Source organism: Phocoena sinus, chromosome 14 (genome assembly GCF_008692025.1).
Source record: "Phocoena sinus isolate mPhoSin1 chromosome 14, mPhoSin1.pri, whole genome shotgun sequence".
Lineage (NCBI taxonomy): Eukaryota > Metazoa > Chordata > Mammalia > Artiodactyla > Phocoenidae > Phocoena > Phocoena sinus.
This window is the reverse complement of record NC_045776.1, coordinates 81873909-81894138: the sequence shown is the minus strand read 5'-3', so window position 1 is coordinate 81894138 and position 20230 is coordinate 81873909. Positions and strand designations below refer to the sequence as shown.

Genomic DNA, 20230 nt, shown 5'->3' with positions numbered 1-20230 from the left:
CAAACAACGTATGACCTTTTGTGTCTGATGTCTGGCTTCTCTCACTTAGCGTAATGTTTTCGAGGTTCATCCATGTTGTAGCCTGTGTCAGTATTTCATTCCTTTTTATGGCTGAATAATATTCCACTGTATGGATAGATGACATTTTTTATCCATTCCATTCTCTTTTTTTTTTTTTTTTGGCCATGCCATTCGGCTTGTGGGATCTTAGTTCCCTAACCAGGGATTGAACCCAGGCCCCCTACAGTGGAAACATGGAGTCTTAACAACTGGGCCTCCAGGGAAGTCCCAATTCTAGCCATTCACATCTGGCAAGTAATTATCAGAAGGGTGTACGGGACAGAAGACCTCAAGCTTGACGTTCCTGGCACTTCGGTATTAAGGAGTGGCCAGTCCATAGCACCTGCTCAGGAGCTCGTGAGTTATGCTACCAAATTCTGATTCCATAAGGAGAATAATCTCATAGATTTGTAACCTGCCCATCCATATTGCCTGCCGAGGCAGATAAACGTTAACCTGCCCCAGATTCTTCTCTAGGGGACAGTCCTTGCTTCCCCTGAGCCAGGGTTTGATTAGTGGTTGTAAAAGGGCTTCTTGGAGGGGTGGGACTGAGGCTTGAGGCTGTGTCTTAGCCTGGCCTTGGGAGAGAGAAAACTAGACCATTGAGGTGCCACTCAGCAGGTGGCAGGGCAGCTCTGGACAAAGCCACAGCACAGGGATAGTTTGCACCAGGATAGAACCTGCTGGAACAGCTGGCCAGGTACGTGAGTAGGAGAGGAGAATGCCTTGAGGAGAACCACAGCATCTGCGGCATGACTGGCCCTGGGCAGACTCCGGACCCTAGGTGAGCCAGTCATGAATTTGGGATTGGAATTTGGAAAGAGCCAATTAGTTTCTGTGAGTGTTTGGAACCGAACCGAGGTGGAACTGTGAGCATGAGAAAGCTGATTGGCAGAATGAGAAAGATGAAGGAGACATGGAGAGAGAGAGAGAGAATGGCTTTGCTGTTAGCAGCTTTCCAACACTCTTGTATCCTTAATAAATTTCCTTAATTAGATAGTGTGAGATGGTTCTCTACCTGCAACCAAAGGAACCTTGGATAAGGCATTAAGATACACTGTATAGAGGGGTGGGATAGGGAGGGTGGGAGGGAGGGAGACGCAAGAGGGAAGAGATATGGGAACATATGTATATGTATAACTGATTCACCTTGTTATAAAGCAGAAACTAACACGCCATTGTAAAGCAATTATACCCCAATAAAGATGTTAAAAAAAAAAAAGATACACTGTATAAGGTCTATGTCAATTACCTTCTAATGAGACAGAGAGACACCCAACAAATTAACTACAAATGATGTGATACATGTGGAAATTAGAGCAAAATTCCCATTCCAGTGGGAGTGAAGAGCAAAGCAGTGAAGGGGAGCCCACTGGTAATCAAAGAAAAGCCATCAGAACAAGACTTTTTTCTATGAGATGGGTAAAGAGCTTTAAAAATAATACTGAATGTGGGCAAAGGGTAAAGATGGGGGAAAAAACAGACACTCTTCTATTCTGTGTATGGAACTGATACAATCTTTCAGGAGGGCAATTTGGTGACATATATCAAGAGTTCAAAAATGCTCACACCCTTTGACCCACAATTCTGTCTCTAAGAATATTTCCTAAGGAAATAAGCTGCGATGCATAACCACATTTAAACGGAAGGACATTCATCAGATCGACATTTATAATGGGGAACATAGGCAATAAATCTGATGCCCATCACCAAGAGACTGGTGAAGAAACTATTCAGGTATTAAAATGATGTTCTTGAATGAATTTCATCATGGAAAAGCTGTGCCATTCTCTGGGTCCGTTGTGTTTCTTCTATGGTCACAAGTTGGCTCCAGTTTTGTAAAAAAAAAATTATATATAATATTTATATGATTTGTTAAGGAACTGCTTCCAGTAGAAACTGGCTAATAGACGGGGGTGGGGGCGGGGGGGGGGTAGTAAGTTAAAAAGCCAAGTGAGTGCAGCCTGATCCTGAGGGGAACTCTAGAGCAAAAATTATACCTCAACAAATATTCTGGGAATTCCCTGGCGGTCCAGTGGTTAGGGCTCCACGCCTCCACTGCAGGGGGCATGGGTTCAATGATCCTTGGTCGGGTAAGATCCCTGCAAATGGCCTGGCACAACCAAAAAAAAAAATTTTTTTTTTTGGCTTCAAAGAGACAGACAATAAATAAGGTGTGTGTGTGTGTGTGTGTGTGTGTGTATGTGTGTGTGTGTGTGTGCGTGTAGTGCTACAGAGAACGTGAAACAGGAATGAGGTTGGGAAAGAGGAAAACATTTCAGAAAGTATATATGAAGATTCCGATTTTATTTTATTTATTTATTTATATTTTTTATAAATTTATTTATTTTTGGCTGCGTTGGATGTCCGTTGCTGCGCGCGGGCTTTTCACTAGTTGCGGTGAGCGGTGGCCACTCTTCGTTGCGGTGCGCAGCCTTCTCATTGCAGTGGCCTCTCATGTTGTGGAGCACGGGCCCTAGGCACGTGGGCCTCAGTAGTTGTGGCATGCAGGCTTCAGTAGTTGTGGCTCGCGGGCTCTAGAGCACAGACTCAGTAGTTGTGGCGCACGGGCTTCGTTGCTCTGCGGCATGTGGGATCTTCCCGGACCAGGGCTCGAACCTGTGTCTCCTGCATTGGCAGGCGGATTCTCAACCACTGCGCCACCAGCGAAGCCCGAAGATTCCAATTTTAAATAGGGTGGTCCAGACACTTGTACTGAGGTGATCTGAATAAAGCCCTGGAGGGCAGGGCGTGATCCAGGCCGCTATTTGGAGGAAGAAATGGCCTGGCAGAGGGCACAGAAGAGGCAAAGGCCCTGAGGCAGGAACACGCCTAGCATTTTCCAGGAACCACAAGGAAGCAAGTGTGAGGCTAGAGCAGAGTGGGACTGGGCGCACAGAGTAGGGGACAAACTCAGGGAGGAAAGGGGAGGGAGGTGGGCAAATGACGCAGCGCTTTGAAGACACTGTAGGCACTGTGGCTTTTACTCTGAGTGGTCAGGGGAGCCACTGTAGGGAAGTGAGCTGAGGAATGACTTGGGCCAACTTGTGTCTATGTAAATCGTATGCATCTTCCGGTGTGTAGGGGCAATATAGCTTCCCTCAGATTCTCAGAGGAGTCTAATAAACCATCACAAAACAAAGAACACGTGCAATGTTGGCTTTCCCTTTAATTTTGTCCCTTTGTCTTTGCAACAAGGCAGAAAAGCCTTTGACACTTTCCTGCCAGCATCGGGCGTGGTATTTGCTCTGGGGAAACCGCGACGGGAGGGAAGCGGGGGTGGGGAAGTCAGTAACCTCCCGGGGCACACCGTGGCCCAAGCTCCGCGGATATCAGGTCTCCCGGGCTCGCCCACCAGTCTTTGGCCACCGGGCCGGTGCACCAGCCAGTACTCGACCTCCGCAGGCCCGAAGACGTCCTTCCTCGTCGCGGGAGGATCCACAGCCTTCCCCACACGCGGCCCCGAGCTCACAGTCTCCGCAGGAAGGGGCGGGCCCTGCCGGCCGGCTTTGCTGGGGCCCCGCGTTGCCATAGGGACCCTGGCAGGGCTTGGGACGCCGGAACGCGCGCTTCGGACGATTGAGGCTGGAGGCTGCGGGCGGCGACTCCACCGCTCTCGGCCCAGGACTCCAGATGCAGGATCCGCCCCGCAGGAGAGAGCAGGTGAGCCGGCGTAGGTGTGACGAGGCGCGGGCTAGCGACTGACCCCCAGCCGTCTGGGCCCTGCTCCTTCCACCTTCCATGGTGGTAATTATTGTTATTCAGTATCAAAACAACACGAATAGAGTACGCGCACCGAGTGGCAAAGCCTTCTTCCCCACCCCCCCCCCCCGCCTTTTTTTTTTTTCTGGCCACGCAGCGTGGCTTGCGGCCACGATCTAACTCGCGCCCTGGCAGTGAAAACGCCTAGTCCTATCCTAACCACTGGACCGCCAGGGAATTCCCCAAAGCTTTCTTCTCCTATCAGGAGCTCTATGTATTAAGACCACAACCTCCTCTAGACCACAACCCTACGTAGGGTAGCATCTACGTTCCTGAAAGTGTGGGACAGAGGATGAGTTACACTGATGAAGCATTAAGTATCACCCAATGACATCGTAAGAAAGTTATTAGATTCTGGGTTCTCTTACGGTTCTGAGTAAACCAAGGAGAAAGTGTCAGTTTGGGGCTAATATGGCATTAACACCTTTCTGAACATGTGCTAATCTCAACTGTAAGCCCCAGTGTCTAGCTAAGACTTAAGTAATGTTTGCAAAATCTTCCTTGGATAAATGTATTGATGTTTTAAGTGAATTAACTTCAATATAAAGATTAATCATAGTACACATGGTACATGCAAATGGGAGAAAAAAGAAAAACATTAAATTTAGGACCTGAGACTGTTTCCCTCTACCCAGTTTTCACCCTGGCTGTCTTCCTTGCCTGGAGTGACTTTCCCAATTTCTAGGCATGATTGTCAAAATACATATTAGCCAGTACAGTTGGCCAGCTTAGTCAGAATCACTGAGGCCCCTGCTGTGGCCCTACAGGGAACTCCTTGATAAGCAGGGCCCAATGCAAAATGAAAATGTGAGGCAGTAGTAGCTCATACAGTATTCAGAATTTCAAAACAGCAACAGAGCCGAGACCAAGTACACACCCCTCTAAGGACCAGGCCCTGTGCAACTGTTCAGGTTGCACACCTGTGATGCTGGTCCTGGGTGGGTGGATGCTTGGGACACCAAGACCTCCTGAAACCTGCTCAGCCCTGAGGTCATTCTCATTGGTCAATACCTCTGCCTGGGAATTCCCTGGCAGTCCAGTGGTTAGGACTTCGTGCTTCCACTGCAGGGGGCCTGGGTTCTTTCCCTAGTGGGGGAACTAAGATTCCGAAGGGTGCGGCAAACAAAAACAAAAAAGACTTCTGCCTGCTGATGGTTAAATAGTTCACTCTAGTCCCCCACCCCCATCCCCTCATTCCTTCATCCCTCCACTCCTCCACCCCCATCCTTGGCTGCTAGCACTGCTTGAGTGTGTGTGTGTGTATTTCCCATCTATGGAGCAGGATAGATGGTACCTGCTGAGGGGAAACAGAGATCCCCAGATTTGGAGACCATCTTTGTCACCTTGCACAAGTCCCCTGGAGACAAACAAATAGACATGAATGTCTGCACTGGGGACATGAAGCGCATAGATGGGGGGCTCCCAGTCTGGGGAGAGACCCAAAGTCTCTCTGCAACCCCACCAGGCAGGGTGGGGAGGAGAGCCCTGGTCTGATGAAAAAAACCTAACCAGGCAGACAGGAAGAGTACCTGGGCAGAGGGCAGAGGGCAGAGGGCAGAGGGCAGAGGCAGAGGGTGATCAACCATCCTGGTGCGCCTGGGACTGTTCCAGCTTTAGCACTGAAAGTCCAATGTCCTAGGAAGCCCCTCAGTCCCGGGCAAACCAGTACAGGGGGTCTCCCAAGAGGCAGTCTCTTTAGTTGAGGGGCTCTCCTGACAGCTCACAACCCCCTGCCATCCTGTCCACCAGGCATTCTAGGCTTTTCTACCATCCTGTCTACCAGGCATAGGGGGCGGGACCCAGGGGGCTAAAGTGTTGGGTGTTGAGCCAGTGGTGGTAGCGGGGGTGCCCCTGTGGGCTGTGCCATCACGGCTGTCTGCCAGCCCAGACAGAGTGGCCTGGCTAGGCCCCAACTCCCCAGAGTGGGTTGTAGTGTTCACAACTGAGGGCTCCAGGCCCGCATCCACTCTGGTTGGTCATACTGGTTATTAAATATGTGACTTTCACCCTCTCCCCTGGGGCAGCTTCTTCCTAATGTCATCACAAACCCCTCTGCCCTGTTGGTTTCCCTGGGTTCCCATCCCAAGCAATTGTGCCATCAGATCCCCCGCCCCAAGGGGCCCCTGGAGAGGCAAGGGAAGAGAGAGCCTCCCAGGGGGGTCAGTCCAGCACAAAAGAAAACCCCGCAAGGGCTGCTCATCTGCCCTGGGGACTCAGAACACACGTGACTCGTCCCACTTGACCTCAGACAGGTGTCTCCCTGGGAAGCCCCAGGATCCTGGCATTACTTATGGCAAACTGAGCCCCTGATGTCACTAACCCTTTGCCAGCACCCCCTGGCCCACAGAAGCAGCCACCATGCCTATCTCCAAGTGCCCGCCAAAGTCGGAGCCCCTGTGGAAAGCATGGGACCGGAAGGCCCAGAAGAACGGACTGAGGCACCAGGTGTTTGCTGTCAATGGCGATCACTATGTGGGCAAGTGGAAGGACAACCTGAAACACGGTAAGTGGGGGACCTTCGGGGGCTCAGGCGGTGAGTATGGGGTCTGGGCCATGGTGGGAAACCGGGGCCAAGGAAGCAGCTTGCATAGCTCACTGGGGATATAACATGTATCTCTGAGGAGTGAATGCTGACTTGGACCAACCAGGGGCCTCCTCCTGCTGGGGTTCTGGAACCCAACTCGGCCCTGGCTTCAGCTGAGCAAAGGGACCAGTAGGGGACAGAGCAGTCTTTAGGCACCAGCCACAGCCTCAGCCGGGACTCTCAGGATACCAGTTCATTCTCTACCTCTGACGCCTGGGCTAAGCATGGGGCTGGCTAGCAGGAGGAAAAGGTGGCCGCCAGAAAGCAGCTTGCAACTGGGATTCTGGTCTTCAAATTCAGCCCTTCAAACCAGTAGGGGGCGAGGGAGGACACCCGCTATCCCCCACCCCCTACCCCCCCACCCCCTATACTTCCACCCCCCACCCCAAGTGGCTGGGGCTCTGACTTTAACTGGGCTGGGCTCAGTTTAACTAGCAGGAAGTACGGGGTTCTTTGTGATACAAACTAAGCCCTGAAGAAAAAAAATAAGTTTTTATTCAAAAAAGGTGTTATGGCTTCTCAGTCCAGTCTTGCAATTCCAAATTCTCTGCTCTTAACCATTCTTCTCTCCTGCCTTCCTGCGTTAAGTGCTTGAGTCCATAAAGCTGGGTCAGAATCTCAGCTCCAGTAACTATGACCTTGAGAGATCTACTACACTACTCCAAGCCCCAGTCTCCCCATCTGTAAAATGGGAATAATACCTATCTGTTAAGAGATGACATCTATCAAGTATTTAGCCAAGAGTCTGTGCAGAAGGGAACTTCTGGAGTGTTCTCGGAGGGCTGACCATGGCAGGGATCACTACTTAGAGCTTCCTTGTCCAAGAAGGCCCCCAAAGTTGACCTCACCCAGTGTGTAACACAACACCCACCCTCAGCACTGACTTAAAGGCCAGGGTTTAAGCAGCTGCTTGGAGCTCTATGTGCGGTTAAAGATGTCTGCCTGCATGTTTCAATCCTTGTGGGCAGCCTGTGGTGTGGACAGAGCCCTGGACTTGGAGTCAGGACCCTGAAGTTCTGAGCCTGGCTCTATTACTGAGTAGCTGTGTGACTTTGGGTAAGTCATTTCCCATTCTCTGGACTTGGCTGCCCTACCTGTGATATGACCTTGTGGGCTGGTGTGGCCCTCTGAGTCATTCTGTGTGAGTCCTGCCTCCCCTCAGACCCTGGAGGCATAGAGCTGATGGGGCTGGGGCTGCAGAAAGCAGATCTGTCAGAGAACCCAGGTCCAATGCCCCCTCTCTTGACTCACCTTTTGACCACGCTGAAGTGGGTTGCTGTAGTATAAGCAGGCTGGAAGCAGTCAAGAGAGCCGTCATTCAGGGCAAGGATAGGGTGGCCCCAGTGGTTACCCAGACCACTCACTCCACTAATACTCATTGTGCTCCTAGTCTGTGCCAGGCCCTATACCGGGCATCTGGAAGAATCCCAACACTCAGGGTCCTTCCAGTCTCACTGACAACCTGCACAGTAGGTAATGTCCCATTTTACAGATGAGGAAACTGGGGCTCAGAGAGAGGAAGTGACTTACTCAAGGCCACACAGCTAAAAGTGGTATCATCAGGATGTAAAGGGGACCAGAGAGAAGCCACGAAAGGAGCCATGAGAACATGTTTGAGCCGAGCCCAGAGGATGAAAATGATTAGCCAGGCAGGGGGGAGCATGTCTTCTAGATAGTGGGATCAGAGATGGGGGGGTGTTTTTCACTATTACCTCTTGTTCAAGGAATGGACTGGAAGCCAGTGGGCTGGAACACAGAGAAGGAGGGGAGAAAGGGGCAGGTTAAGAGGGCCAATCGTATAGGGCCTCTTAGGCCTTGGTAAGTTCTGCCTTCATCTGGGAGACAAACAGTCTCATTGGACCAACTTGGTCACATGCCCTTCACTGAACCCGTCACAGAGGCCTGGGTGGATAGAATACACTGATTGGCTAGGCTTGCCAGGAGGAGAAGTCAGCCCCATGCAAACCTGAAGGACTGAGAGGGAGGGCTGTGTCCCCAAAGGAAATAAACTAGAAGAAGGACAGATGTAAACAACCTTCATCCCTTGCAATGTGACTGGACCCCACCTCAAGGGCAAAAATCATTGATATCATCTTTTCTATTTGCAGGCATTGTCCTAAGTGTTCTACATATATTAGTGAATTTAGTGAACAGAACAACCCCATGAGATACTCTTATCCCCATTTTGCAGACGAGGAACCTGAGGCCCAGAGAGTTAAGTTACTTGCACTAGATCAAAAAGCTCACGGGGACAATGTTGGATTTGTTCCTGAGCTACCAAGGACCAAGACATGAGTTGGCGTGCATAGGTACTCCGCAAATATTGTATTCATCTCTTTGTTCAATAAATATTGGTCACCTACAACATGCCAGACACTGTTCTTCCGTGCTGGATATAGAGCAGTGAACAGAACAGACCAGTCTGTGCTCTTGTGGAGCGTACATTCTCCTGGAAGAGACAGACAATAGACAATAAATGATAAATAAGTGAATTATCTATTATGTTAAGAGCTGACAAGTGATATAGAAAGAAACAGAACAGGGTAAGGGATTAAAAGAACCTTATATGGAATAATTTTAAACGGGATGGTCAGGGCAGGCCTCATTGAGAAAATGAGATTTCAGCAAAGACTTGCAGGAGGTAGGGAGTGAGCAAATACAGAGGGAAGAGTTTTCCAGGCCAAAGGAGAAGCAGGTACAAAAGCCCTGAGGCGAAAGCATAACAGGTGGGTTCCAAGAACAGCATGGAAACCACAGTGGTTGGAGGGCAGAATGGAAAACGGGAGTGGAGGACACAGAGGGGTTGGAGTAGTAGGAGATGGGTCTCCATGTGTGTTCAGGAGAACTGAAGAAATATGCAGAACATTTTCTAAAAATCCTGACCATCTGGTGTATCCATTCAGTATTATTAAAAGATGAAGCTTGGGACTTCCCTGGTGGCACAATGGTTAAGAATCCACCTGCCAATGTAGGGGACACAGGTTCAAGCCCTGGTCCAGGAAGATCCCACATGCCACGGAGCAACTAAGCCCATGCGCCACAACTACTGAGCCCGTGTGCTACAAGTACTGAAGCCTGCGTGCCTAGAGCCCGTGCTCTGCAACAAGAGAAGCCATTGCAATGAGAAGCCTGCACACCACAACAAAGAGTAGCACCTGTTCACCACAACTAGAGAAAGCCCGCGCGCAGCAACAAAGACCCAATGCAACCAAAAATAAATAAAGTTAAAATTAAAAAAAAGACGAAGCTGGGCTTCCCTGGTGGCGCAGCCATTGAGAGTCCGCCTGCTGATGCAGGGGACACGGGTTCGTGCCCCGGTCCGGGAAGATCCCACATGCCGCGAAGCGGCTGGGCCTGTGAGCCATGGCCGCTGAGCCTGCGCGTCCGGAGCCTGTGCTCCGCAGCAGGAGAGGCCACAGCAGTGAGAGGCCCGTGTACCAAAAAAAAAAAAAAAAAAAAAAAAGACGAAGCTGAAACACTGAAGAGGCAGATTTCTAGTTGGGGTCTGCTATGTCAGTTTGGCTTCAGGGCAAAGGGCTGTAGAAATAGAACTTTTGGGGGGTTTTCCTGGGTGCTGGGGGTCTGGAGACCAGGCACAGACCCTGACCCAGTTCTTGAGAATTGTCCAGTCTAGGGGCCCCTGAGGCCCAGACAGACACAGCACCTGCCTCCCGGCATCCCCAGCCCCATAAAGGCCATGTCTACCATGTTGGCTCATCTTTGTGTCCCTAGGGAAAGGAACACAGGTCTGGAGGAAGAATGGAGCCATCTATGAGGGGGACTGGAAATTTGGGAAGAGAGATGGCTATGGCACCCTCAGCCTTTCTGACCAAGAGACCGGAAAGTACAGGAGAGTCTACTCAGGCTGGTGGAAAGGCGATAAGAAATGTGTGAGTGGTTCCCATCATGCCCTGGGGTGTGGGCCAGGCTGAAAGCAGGCTGTGTGTGTGTGTGGGGAGGTGGGGAGCAGTCAGAGAGGCCTGGGAGAAAAGGGTGGGGGGATCTAGGGGAGGAGAACAGGGTTGCTGTGTGGGTGGGAGAAGGAAGGGGTGGGGGAACATCAAGGCTTCTCAGAACAAAACCCAGGAAACAGGAAGCAAGAGGAGAAGGCCCAGGGAGGAGCCCATGAAACCCTGTGGCTACAAGAAGCCAGCCAGGCTGTGAGGGGCCAAAGTCTCCTCCCAACCTCCCCACTCATTTCCTGGCTTTCTTTTCCCCTGGCATCCCTTTCTGAGAACCCCACTTCTGTTGGGACTGGATAAGAGGTGACAGCAGGGGTTTGGAAGAGTGGGAGCAAGAAAGAAAGCAGAGGTCACACCCTTGGCCAAGAGAGGAAGGTCTTGAGGGATAGAAACCAGCCAGAGGCATGCCCCCAGCCCATCAACACCTGAATCCTCACCATAGGTCATGGAGACAGATAACAATACAGTACTCTGCTATCGAACAACAGCTACTGTAGCCCTGGAACATGATACATTGTAAACTCTCACATCAACAACAACAACAACATCATCATCATCATTATTATTCCCGTTTTACTGATGAGGAAACAAGCTCAGAAAGGCGCAGAAGGTGAAGTGCCTTGCTTGGGGTCACACCACTGGCAAGTTGTAGAGCCCAGCATTTCATGATCTCTACTCTCAAAATGTTTATTGGCCAGTGGGGATAAAGCTCCCAAAATAAATATTTTACATATAACATGGTGCTAGGATAGAGGTTTTTACAGAAAGTCCAGAGGCAGTTCATTGAGAATTCAGGGCAGGCTTCCTGTAGAAGGTGACACCATAAGATGCAAGGACTTAGGGAGTAAAAAAGGAGAAGAGGAAATACCAAAAGGAAGGATATAATAAACAGCAAGGTGTGTCTGCCCACAGGGGTGGGAGTGAGGCCTTGAAGGTTATGTAGGGCATGAGGATGTTGAAGAGTAGACTTGGGCTGCATAACCCAACCTCTTCAGGTGTGATCTGCGGGGAGTTTGTGGTGATTCTCTGCGGCTGCATGATAAGTGCTTATGTCCATTTTTCTGGGGAGAAAGTCCGTAGCTTTGATCTGATTGTCAGGCATCTGCGACTTTTAATAGGGTCAAATCAGAGTTGGGGAGACGGGGCAAATGTGATCGGATAGACAATGTAAAGATCCTCCTAGGAGCTGTATGGCAGATGCATGGGGTCAGGGAACAACGGGAGAGTGGAGGAGGTAGACCAGTGAGAAGGGATGAAATGATGGTGGGCTGCAGGAAGGCAGTAGCACAAGGATACAGGAGAATGGACGGCCTGGGAGATTTTTCAATACACGACCGTCAGCTTGGATGTAGGGCTGGGGGAGGAAGCAGGGGAGAAGCCCAGGTGTGTGGCTTGGGTGCCAGGGAGGATGGTGGGAGTTCCTAGTGGTGTGGGACGTCGTGAACAAGGACATCTTCGTGCTTTCAGGGCTATGGGATCCAGTTTTTCGGACCCAAGGAGTATTACGAGGGTGACTGGTGTGGCAACCAGCGCAGCGGTTGGGGCCGCATGTACTACAGCAACGGAGACATCTACGAGGGCCAGTGGTGCAACGACAAGCCGGAAGGGGAGGGCATGTTACGCCTGAGTGAGTGCTTAGCCCCACCCCAAATGGCCTGTTGATCACGCCCACCCGGCCATGCCCTCAAGTCACACTCCTCTGGGTCCCTCATGGCCACGCCCCATCAAGCCAAGTCTGTGCATAGACCTGTCCCGACTGGGTTAAGCTGAATGACAGGACCCAGTCCTTGCCCTCAGGAAGTTTATACTCTAAAAGGGGAGCCTAACAATAAATATAAACAATTAAGACATTGTCTTATGGTCGTAATAATCATAGCCTACCCTTATACAGCCCTGAGCTCATTTAATCCACAATGCAATCCTATAAGATAGGTGCTCTCATCATCCGCACTTTACAAATGAACAAAGGCACAGAGAGGTTAAGTCATTTGCTCAAGGTTACGCAGTCTCTTCTGAGGTCAGAAGTGCTAAGGAATTCCCCTTGAAAACAGGAAGACGTGTTGGAGAATGACAAAGGAGTTGGGGTCAGGGCTGTTTAGATTGGCTTACGGTCAGAGACTGCCTCCCTGAAGAGGTGTTGTTTGAATGGAGAATGGAAGGAGGAGAAGGAAGCGGGATATGTATTGCGCTGGGGAAGAACATTCCCAGGCAGAGGAAAGAGTTCTGAGAAGCTCGCACTTGTATCAGGACTTAATCCATTCTCTACAAAGCAAACAGAGCCAGCTTTTCATAAATTGGATCTTGTCACTGCCTTGCTTTCAACCTTTCCATAGCTCCCTATTGCCCTCAGACTCAGTTCAGAGGCCCGACTGTGGTCTGTGGGGCCCAGCATGATCTGGCCCTGCTCACCACTCCAGTTTCACCTCCCCTCTTCCCCTGGACTCCCTTCTTTTTGGCCATACTAACTTTCTTTCAATTCCTCCCACTTTCTGCCTCAGGGCCCTTGCACTGCTGTTCCCTCTTCCTGGAATAGAAAGAAGATTCCCACAGGGACTTCCCTGGTGGTCCAGTAGCTAAGACTCCACGCTCCCCATGCAGGGGGCCTGGGTTTGATCCCTGGTCAGGGAACTAGATCCCATATGCTACAAGTAAGAGTTCACATGCCACGACTGAAAAAAAAAAAAAAAAAAATTCCCGCATGCTGCAACTAAAACATCCTGCATGCCGCAAGGAAGATCCCGCAGGCAGCAACAAAGATCCCATGTGACACAACTAAGACCTGGTGCAGCCAAATAAATATTAAAAAAAAAAAAAGAAGATTCCCCCAGATCTTTGCATTTGTACGTTCCACCTAAAGCACATTCTTCTCAGCACTTGCTTCCTTTCCTTCTTAGAACTAGGTGTGTAATCTTGGGTGAACTACTTTGCATCTCTGTGCCTCAGTTTCCTCTCCTGTAAAATGGGAATAATGGCAGTACCCACTTCATAGGGCTATGGGGAGGATTAAATGAGGGAGTCTGTGTAAAGTGCTTAGAACAGGGCCTAGCACGTAGTAGGCTGTCGATAAAGCTAGTATCATTGCCCCTCCAGACTGTGAGCCTGCAGAAGGACTGGGAATGTGTCTGTTTTGTTCCCCACTGTTTCCCCAGTGCCTGCCATGTAGTAAGTAGATACTCTTGGTGAGGACACAAACCAGAGCCCAGTCTCCTGAAAACTCAAGATTCCAACTTCCAAAGAGATTTTTTTTTTTTTTTTTTTTTTGGCTGTGTTAGGTTTTCGTTGCTGTGAGCAGGCTTTCTCTGGTTGCGGTGAGCAGGGTCTACTTGCAGTGCATGGGCTTCTTATTGCGGTGGCTTCTCTTGTTGCAGAGCACAGGCTCTAAGCACGCAAGCTTCAGTAGTTGTGGTGCGCAGGCTCAGTAGTTGTGGCACACGGGCTCCATGGCATGTGGGATCTTCCCAGACCAGGGCTCGAACCCGTGTCCCCTGCACTGGCAGGCGGATTCTTAACCACTGTGCCACCAGGGAAGTTCCTCCAAAGAGATTTGACTAAACCAAGGCATTGGGCAGCTGGGGAGGGTTAAGGGTAGCCACTCTGTCATTCTCAATCCCCCGTGCATCCACCTCCATGCCTGATTTCAGTGAGCACCTTCCGTGGCCCGCACAATGAAGGAGCTCTAAGTGCACCGTTTCTAAGGCTTGGACTCTGGAGCCGGCCAGCCTGGGTTCACATTCTAGCTCAAGCTCTTACTAGTTGTGGGACCTTGGGCAATTAATTTCTTTACACTCTCTCTGCTTCATTTTTCTCAACTGTAAAGTAAGGAAAAAATAAAGCTTAACTAGAGTTATTGTAAAGGTTAAATGAGGTTTATATTTGTAAAACGCTTAGCATGACACGGAATAGTAAGTGCTCAGAATCAGTACATCCTTGTATGAGCTCAGCAAACTATTGGCCAAATCCAGCCCAACACGTGTTTTATATATAAAGTTTTATTGGCACACAGATGTGCTCGTTCAGTTATGTATTGTCCACAGGCTGCTTTTTTTAAGAATTAATTTATTAACTTTATTTTTGGCTGCGTTGGGTCTTTTTAAATATAAATTTATTTTTTTTTAATTTAATTTTGGCTGCGTTGGGTCCTCGTTGCTGCACGCAGGCTTTCTCCAGCTGCGGCGAGCGGAGGCTACTCCCTGTTGCAGTGTGCGGGCTTCTCATTGCGGTGGCCCCTCTTCTTGTGGAGCACGGGCTCTAGGCACGTGGGCGCGCAGGCTCTAGAGCGCAGGCTCAGTAGTTGTGGCGCACGGGCTTAGTCGCTTCGCGGCATGTGGGATCCTCCCGGACCAGGGCTCCAATCCATGTCCCCTGCACTGGCAGGCGGATTCCCAACCACTGTGCCACGAGGGAAGTCCCCACGGGCTGCTTTTGTGCTGCAATGGCAGAGTTGACCATGCGCAGCAGAGACCCTATGGCCCGTGATGCCGAAAACACTATCTGCCCCTTTGCAGAAAAAGTTTGCTGACCTCTGACCTAGAGTTCATCCAATACTCTTCTAAGTCCTGTGTATGGACTCATTTAATCTTCAGAATAATTTTATGAGTGAGGAGCTACTCTTGTCCCCGTTTTACAAATGAGGAAATGAGACAAAATGGTTCAGTGACTTGCTCAAGGTCACACGGCTGGTAAGTGTCTGAGTTGAGACATGTTGGCTTTATTATTATTATTTTTACACCACCACCACCACCACCGCGATCCAATGGGAAGTGGAATTGATTCCTGATTAAGAGCCGGGGCTCCTGATATGAACAGGATTTGGTTTGAAACCCTGCCTCTGCCACTTCCTAGTTCTGTGACCTTGTGCAAATCAGTCAAATTCCTGGAGCTTTTCAAGTTCCGTGTATAAAATGGAATCCTTCATCCTTCACAGAACTGTTTTTGTGAGAAGTGAGGTCAGAAACAGCATGGAACCAGGCACAGAGTAAGTGCAGGAAGAACATTGCCTGTCAGTATTATTAGCTATATTTTTCACAGCTAGGAAACTATGGTGCTCATCTAAGTTCCGGGAGGTAGTGGAGGTGAGATGTGAACCAGGTCTGAAACCGGAAGTCGCTCACACCCCAGGGCTCTATGGCTTTCTGGTGGGCATGATGTCTGGCCCGGCAGTGGCAAGGGTCCAGCCCGGGTATATGTAGTCTGGCCTGGTTTTGTGGGCCAAGACCCCTGACTCCCTGTTCTTTCCCCCAGAGAACGGGAACCGCTACGAAGGCAACTGGCAGAGAGGCATGAAGAATGGGTGGGGGCGCTTCTTCCACTTGGACCATGGTCAGCTGTTTGAAGGCCTCTGGGTCGACAACATAGCCAAGTGTGGCACAATGATTGACTGTGGCCGTGATGAGGCCCCCAAGCCCACCCAGTTCCCCATTCCTGAGGTGGGAAGCTCTCCCGGATCCTGGGGCCACACGCAGCCCAGGGAGAGACAAAACAGCACCCACAGCCACACCCAGCCTGGCCGAGCCCAGCCCGGCCAGGAAACAGACAAGGTTTTGTTTTCAGTCAGGGCGACCCCAGGGAGGCTGGCAGTACCCCCCAAAGCAGGCAGCGCCCCGAAGGCTGGCAGCCTGGGCCTTCCATGCTCCCCAAACCAACCCCTGCTGCTTCCCTCCAGGCCAAAATTCTAGATCCTGACGGCGTGTTGGCGGAAGCTTTGGCCACATTCAAGAAGACACAGGAAGAAGGAGATTGATGCCAGGTGAGAGGCGGGCACACCTGCCACCCTCTGATGTGGTCCGGGCAGCTCCTGGGGTCTCCTCTGGCCTAGGGACTCAGGGGCTTGACTAGAGAGGGTGGGTTTCTTGCCTTCCGCAGTCCTGCTGGTCGTTTTTGCTTCCTCCCCTTCAAAACTCTTTTCCCTGCAGAAGTCCCGCCAAATCCTCCCATTTGCACCCTGGGCTTAATCGGAATGGAGTCAGGTGGTCTGCTCGCCCTGGAGGGCCCTGGGCCTCCACTTGCCTATCTGTCTTGTGGGCCCTTGTTCAGTGCTACCCCTCCTGGTGTTGGTAATAAGTGGGGTCGAGGAGAGAGCATTGATACAGCATCTTGGAGACGCCAGCCTCGCCCACCCCACCCCGCTTGCCCCTGCAGAAAGAACACCAGCGCTTCAGGAGGAATTCAAACCAGAGTCACCCAACTGCTCGGACCGGTGCAGCTCCCACTGGTAGAGCAAGGGCGGACTTGGGCACACACTCGGCACCCTCCGAAGGCACCTTGCTCCTCCCAGCACTGGATCATTCCTTACCAGTAGGAGGCCAGTGCTCCTCTCCCCTGCTGGCCTTGGGGACGCCTTTATTCTTGGACCCCATCCCTGAGCACCCCAGAATAAAGGAGAGCCTGGCAGCGTGAGCCCGGGGCCTGTGGTGGGTGGCCGGGGTGTGAGGGAGCCTCAGGAGGGGTTTCAGGTAGAGAAGAGGGGTCCCCATGGGTTCCATGAATTTACCTTGGGGCAGAAAGGGGTAGGTGCCTCCAGGTCTCTGATCTCTGAGCTATTCCGAGAAGACAGAGCCTGCATCTGGTTACATTGGTCACTAAGATTTGGCATTAAAATGTGACCTGGCTTCTCAGCCTAACACAGGGGCTCCCAACCTTGGAATCCTGTGGGAGATCTAAAAGCTAGGAATGTCTGGATCCCATGCCCAGAGATTCTCATCTGTCTGGGGTAAGGCCTGGGCCTTCAAAAAGCTCCCCAGCTGACTCTGCAGCTGGGGCAGAGAACCTCTGACTTACTGGCTTTGTGATCCTAAGTAAGTGACCTCAGTTGCCCCATCTGTAAAATGGGACTTCAGATATCTCACAGAGGTGTTTTGAGGATTTTCTAGCAGACATAAAAATAACAAATAACACGTACTAAGATTAGTTGTAAAGCAGATTTCTGGGAAGGGCTTTGTATAATTCTAGACAACATTCCTGCAAGATAAGAGGAACTCTTACATAATGGGTAGGAACAGGAGTTCTGCAGTGCCTCCTTGAGTGTGAATCCCAGCACTGACTTACTAGCTGTGTGTTCTTGTGTATGTCACCCAACCTCTGTTCTTCAAGTTTCCTTTCCTCTAATATGGGACAATAACAGTACTTACCACCAGGGGTTATTGTGGTTACTGGAGAATGAAATAAGGTGTGGTTCTAACCCGAGGGAGGGTGGTTTTGTCCCCCTTCCTTCCCCGGGAACATCTGGCAAAGTCTGGAGACATTTTTGGTTGTCACAGCTGGCAGGGAAGAATTCTACTGGCACCCAGTGGGTAGAGGTTGTGATCCTGCTAAACATGTTATGATGTAAACACTCTACGGAAGAATTATTCAACCCAACTTCAACGGTGTAATACCATGAAATAACCCTGAAATACCACAATGTTCATAAAGCCCTCAGCAAGTACCCGGCATATAGTAAAGCGTTCACTGATACTGAAGTTCTCTCTGCCATCTAAATCCCAAGCAGGTGGCCCGACCCATGGCATCGTTCTCAATTGGTACCTCTGAAGCCGGGAAGCTGAGCCTGGCTGCCTCTGGACACATAACCAACCACAGAGCCACTCAGTGCTAGGCCCAGCACTGACAGCTTTACACGGGTGCTCTCCCATGACCCCTCAACAACCTATGGGGTGTCCTGCTATTATCCGTGTCATTTTAGAGGAGGAAACTGAGGTTCAGGGAGGCTCACAAGTCACCAAACTAGAAAGTGACTGTGCTTAAACTTAGGCCTGTCTGCTCTTAAGGTAAGAACAGTGGCAGTGCGTATAGAAAACTACCATTTTTTCAGAAAAGGTAGGATGTGTACTTGTTTATGTATAAAATCTCTAGATGGGAACAAAATAAACTGGCAAATAATGGTTGTCTCTGGGGAGAATTGGGAACCTGGGAACAGGGGAGGGACAGCAATTTTTCACTGCTGTGTTTGGAACCTATGAATGTATTATCTACCCAGGTCTCTGCAGAAGCGGGGAGGTGGGTATCTTAGGGGAAGGATGGAAGATGCCTAGGTTTTCTCTGGGGAGCAGTGGAGATTTTCACACAGGGGCACCTGCCCCACCCTACTCGGTCCCAGTCAGAGGGCCTTCTGGGGACAGGGGAGGGGTGGGTCCTGGTGTATGTGATGCAGGACAGAGGCAAGAAGCTGCAGTAGGATAAAGGGGGCCCCCCTCCCCCACTCAGCCCACCAAGCTGCTGTGGCCATGTCCAAGTCTGCACAGAAGGACAAAAGCTTAAGGCCACACTTTCCCACAACCAACTCTCATTTCAGCCAGAGCACTTGTGTTTTTATAAAACCACTTTCTGTATCAGGTTTATGGGACAGAATGAGCTGTCAAACACAAATGCCCTCTGGGGCCAGGTGAGTAACATATGAAGCTGGGCTGGTGTCATACAATAGGGAGTGGTGGGGACTGTGGCAAATACATCTCCTGGGTAAGAGGTAGCTGCAACTCAGCTCCTGTTCATTGTTGCTCTGCAAGAAGGCGGGCCCAGTAATGCTGCTGCTGGATCTTCCGATTTCTTAAGCAAAGCCAGAATCAGTCTACGTAAGATTTTTTGAGTGTCTAGGCTCTGAGCCAGATTTCCAGGCTCGAAAACTTATCCTCTTTGGACATCAATTTTTGTCATCTGCAAAATGGAGAAAAAATTCCTCCCAAAATGCACAACCTGATCATACAGATGAGGAAATATCAGAGAAACAAGACAGAGGCAGCATTCTACAAAACCACTGGCTCCACGCATAGCACAGGGAGATCAGCTCGGTGCTTTGTGACCGCCTGGAGGGGTGGGAGGGAGGGAGACGCAAGAAGGAAGAGATATGGGAACATATGTATATGTATAACTGATTCACTTCGTTATAAAACAGAAAGTAACACACCATTGTAAAGCAATTATACTCCAATAAAGATGTTAAAAAAAAAAAACACTGGCTCAGACTTCAAAAATGTTGCTATTACAAAGGACAAAGGCTGTCCCAAATAAAAGGTGACTAAAGAGACATGACAACCCAATGCAGTGCATGATCCTGGATGGAAAAATCACTACAAGAAAGGACATGATTGGGACAAAGGGGAAACTGAAAACGAATGTTGTTGTATTAGATAATAGTATCGCATCAATGTCAAATTTCCTGAATTTGATCATCGAATTGTGGTTATGTAGAGGAATGTCCTTGGTTTAAGCTAGAAATCTGTAACTAATGCATATGGCTCAGGGAGAAAACATACTGTCATTCTCATTACTCACACTTTCAGTATTTGCAAATTTGCCTACTTGCTGAGGTCAAACAAGGTGACCCTCTGCCGCCTTTCAGCTCATGCTGTAAACAAGTATCCTTGTCACAGTCTATTTAGTGCTATGTTTTTCACATTTTGGTGCTTTTTGTTGGTGATTTCACTACTTAAAATGGTCCCCAAGGGTAACAATGAAGTGCTGTCTAGTGTTCAGAGCACAGGAAGGCTGTGTTGTGCCTTACGGAGAAAATGTGTGTTATGTAAGTTTCAGTCACAAATGAGTGATAGTGCTGTTGTGATAGCAATGGCGTGTGAGTTCAATGTTATATATAACATATATTAAGGCGTCTTTAAAAAGAAACACACAAAAAACAAGGCTGTGTATTGATTGGTTGACAAAAATGTTGTGACCAGAGGCTTGCAGGAACATAACCCCGTATTTCTCTTAGGAGAAATACTCACTAATTCAGTGTTCTGTGACTATAGAACAGAACCACTGCGAATAAGAATTGACTGTATATATATTTCAGTTACTCTTCATGGAACTTTTGGGGGTAGGTTTGAAATTTCCCAAAAGGTTGAAAAAATTTTTTTTGTTTAGAGGCTCACCT

At 49.8% G+C, this 20230-nt stretch overlaps 1 protein-coding gene across 5 annotated transcripts; it reads left to right on the top strand.

Moving 5' to 3' along the window:
• Positions 1–2713: 2713 nt before the first annotated feature.
• Positions 2714–20155, top strand: MORN3 (MORN repeat containing 3). 5 transcript variants are annotated; one of them, XM_032602642.1, is made up of 7 exons: positions 2714–3723; positions 6153–6325; positions 10139–10296; positions 11836–11995; positions 15610–15794; positions 16031–16114; positions 17852–20155. In XM_032602642.1, exons 2-6 carry the CDS (start codon positions 6181–6183, stop codon positions 16106–16108), a joined length of 726 nt encoding a protein of 241 aa, XP_032458533.1. In that variant the 5' UTR covers positions 2714–3723; positions 6153–6180; the 3' UTR covers positions 16109–16114; positions 17852–20155. The 5 variants fall into 5 exon arrangements, 3 of the variants coding, with proteins under 3 accessions (XP_032458533.1, XP_032458532.1, XP_032458531.1); XM_032602641.1 differs by lacking the exon at positions 17852–20155 and adding an exon at positions 16507–16764; XR_004345378.1 differs by having other exon boundaries at positions 15610–16114.
• Positions 20156–20230: the final 75 nt, after the last annotated feature.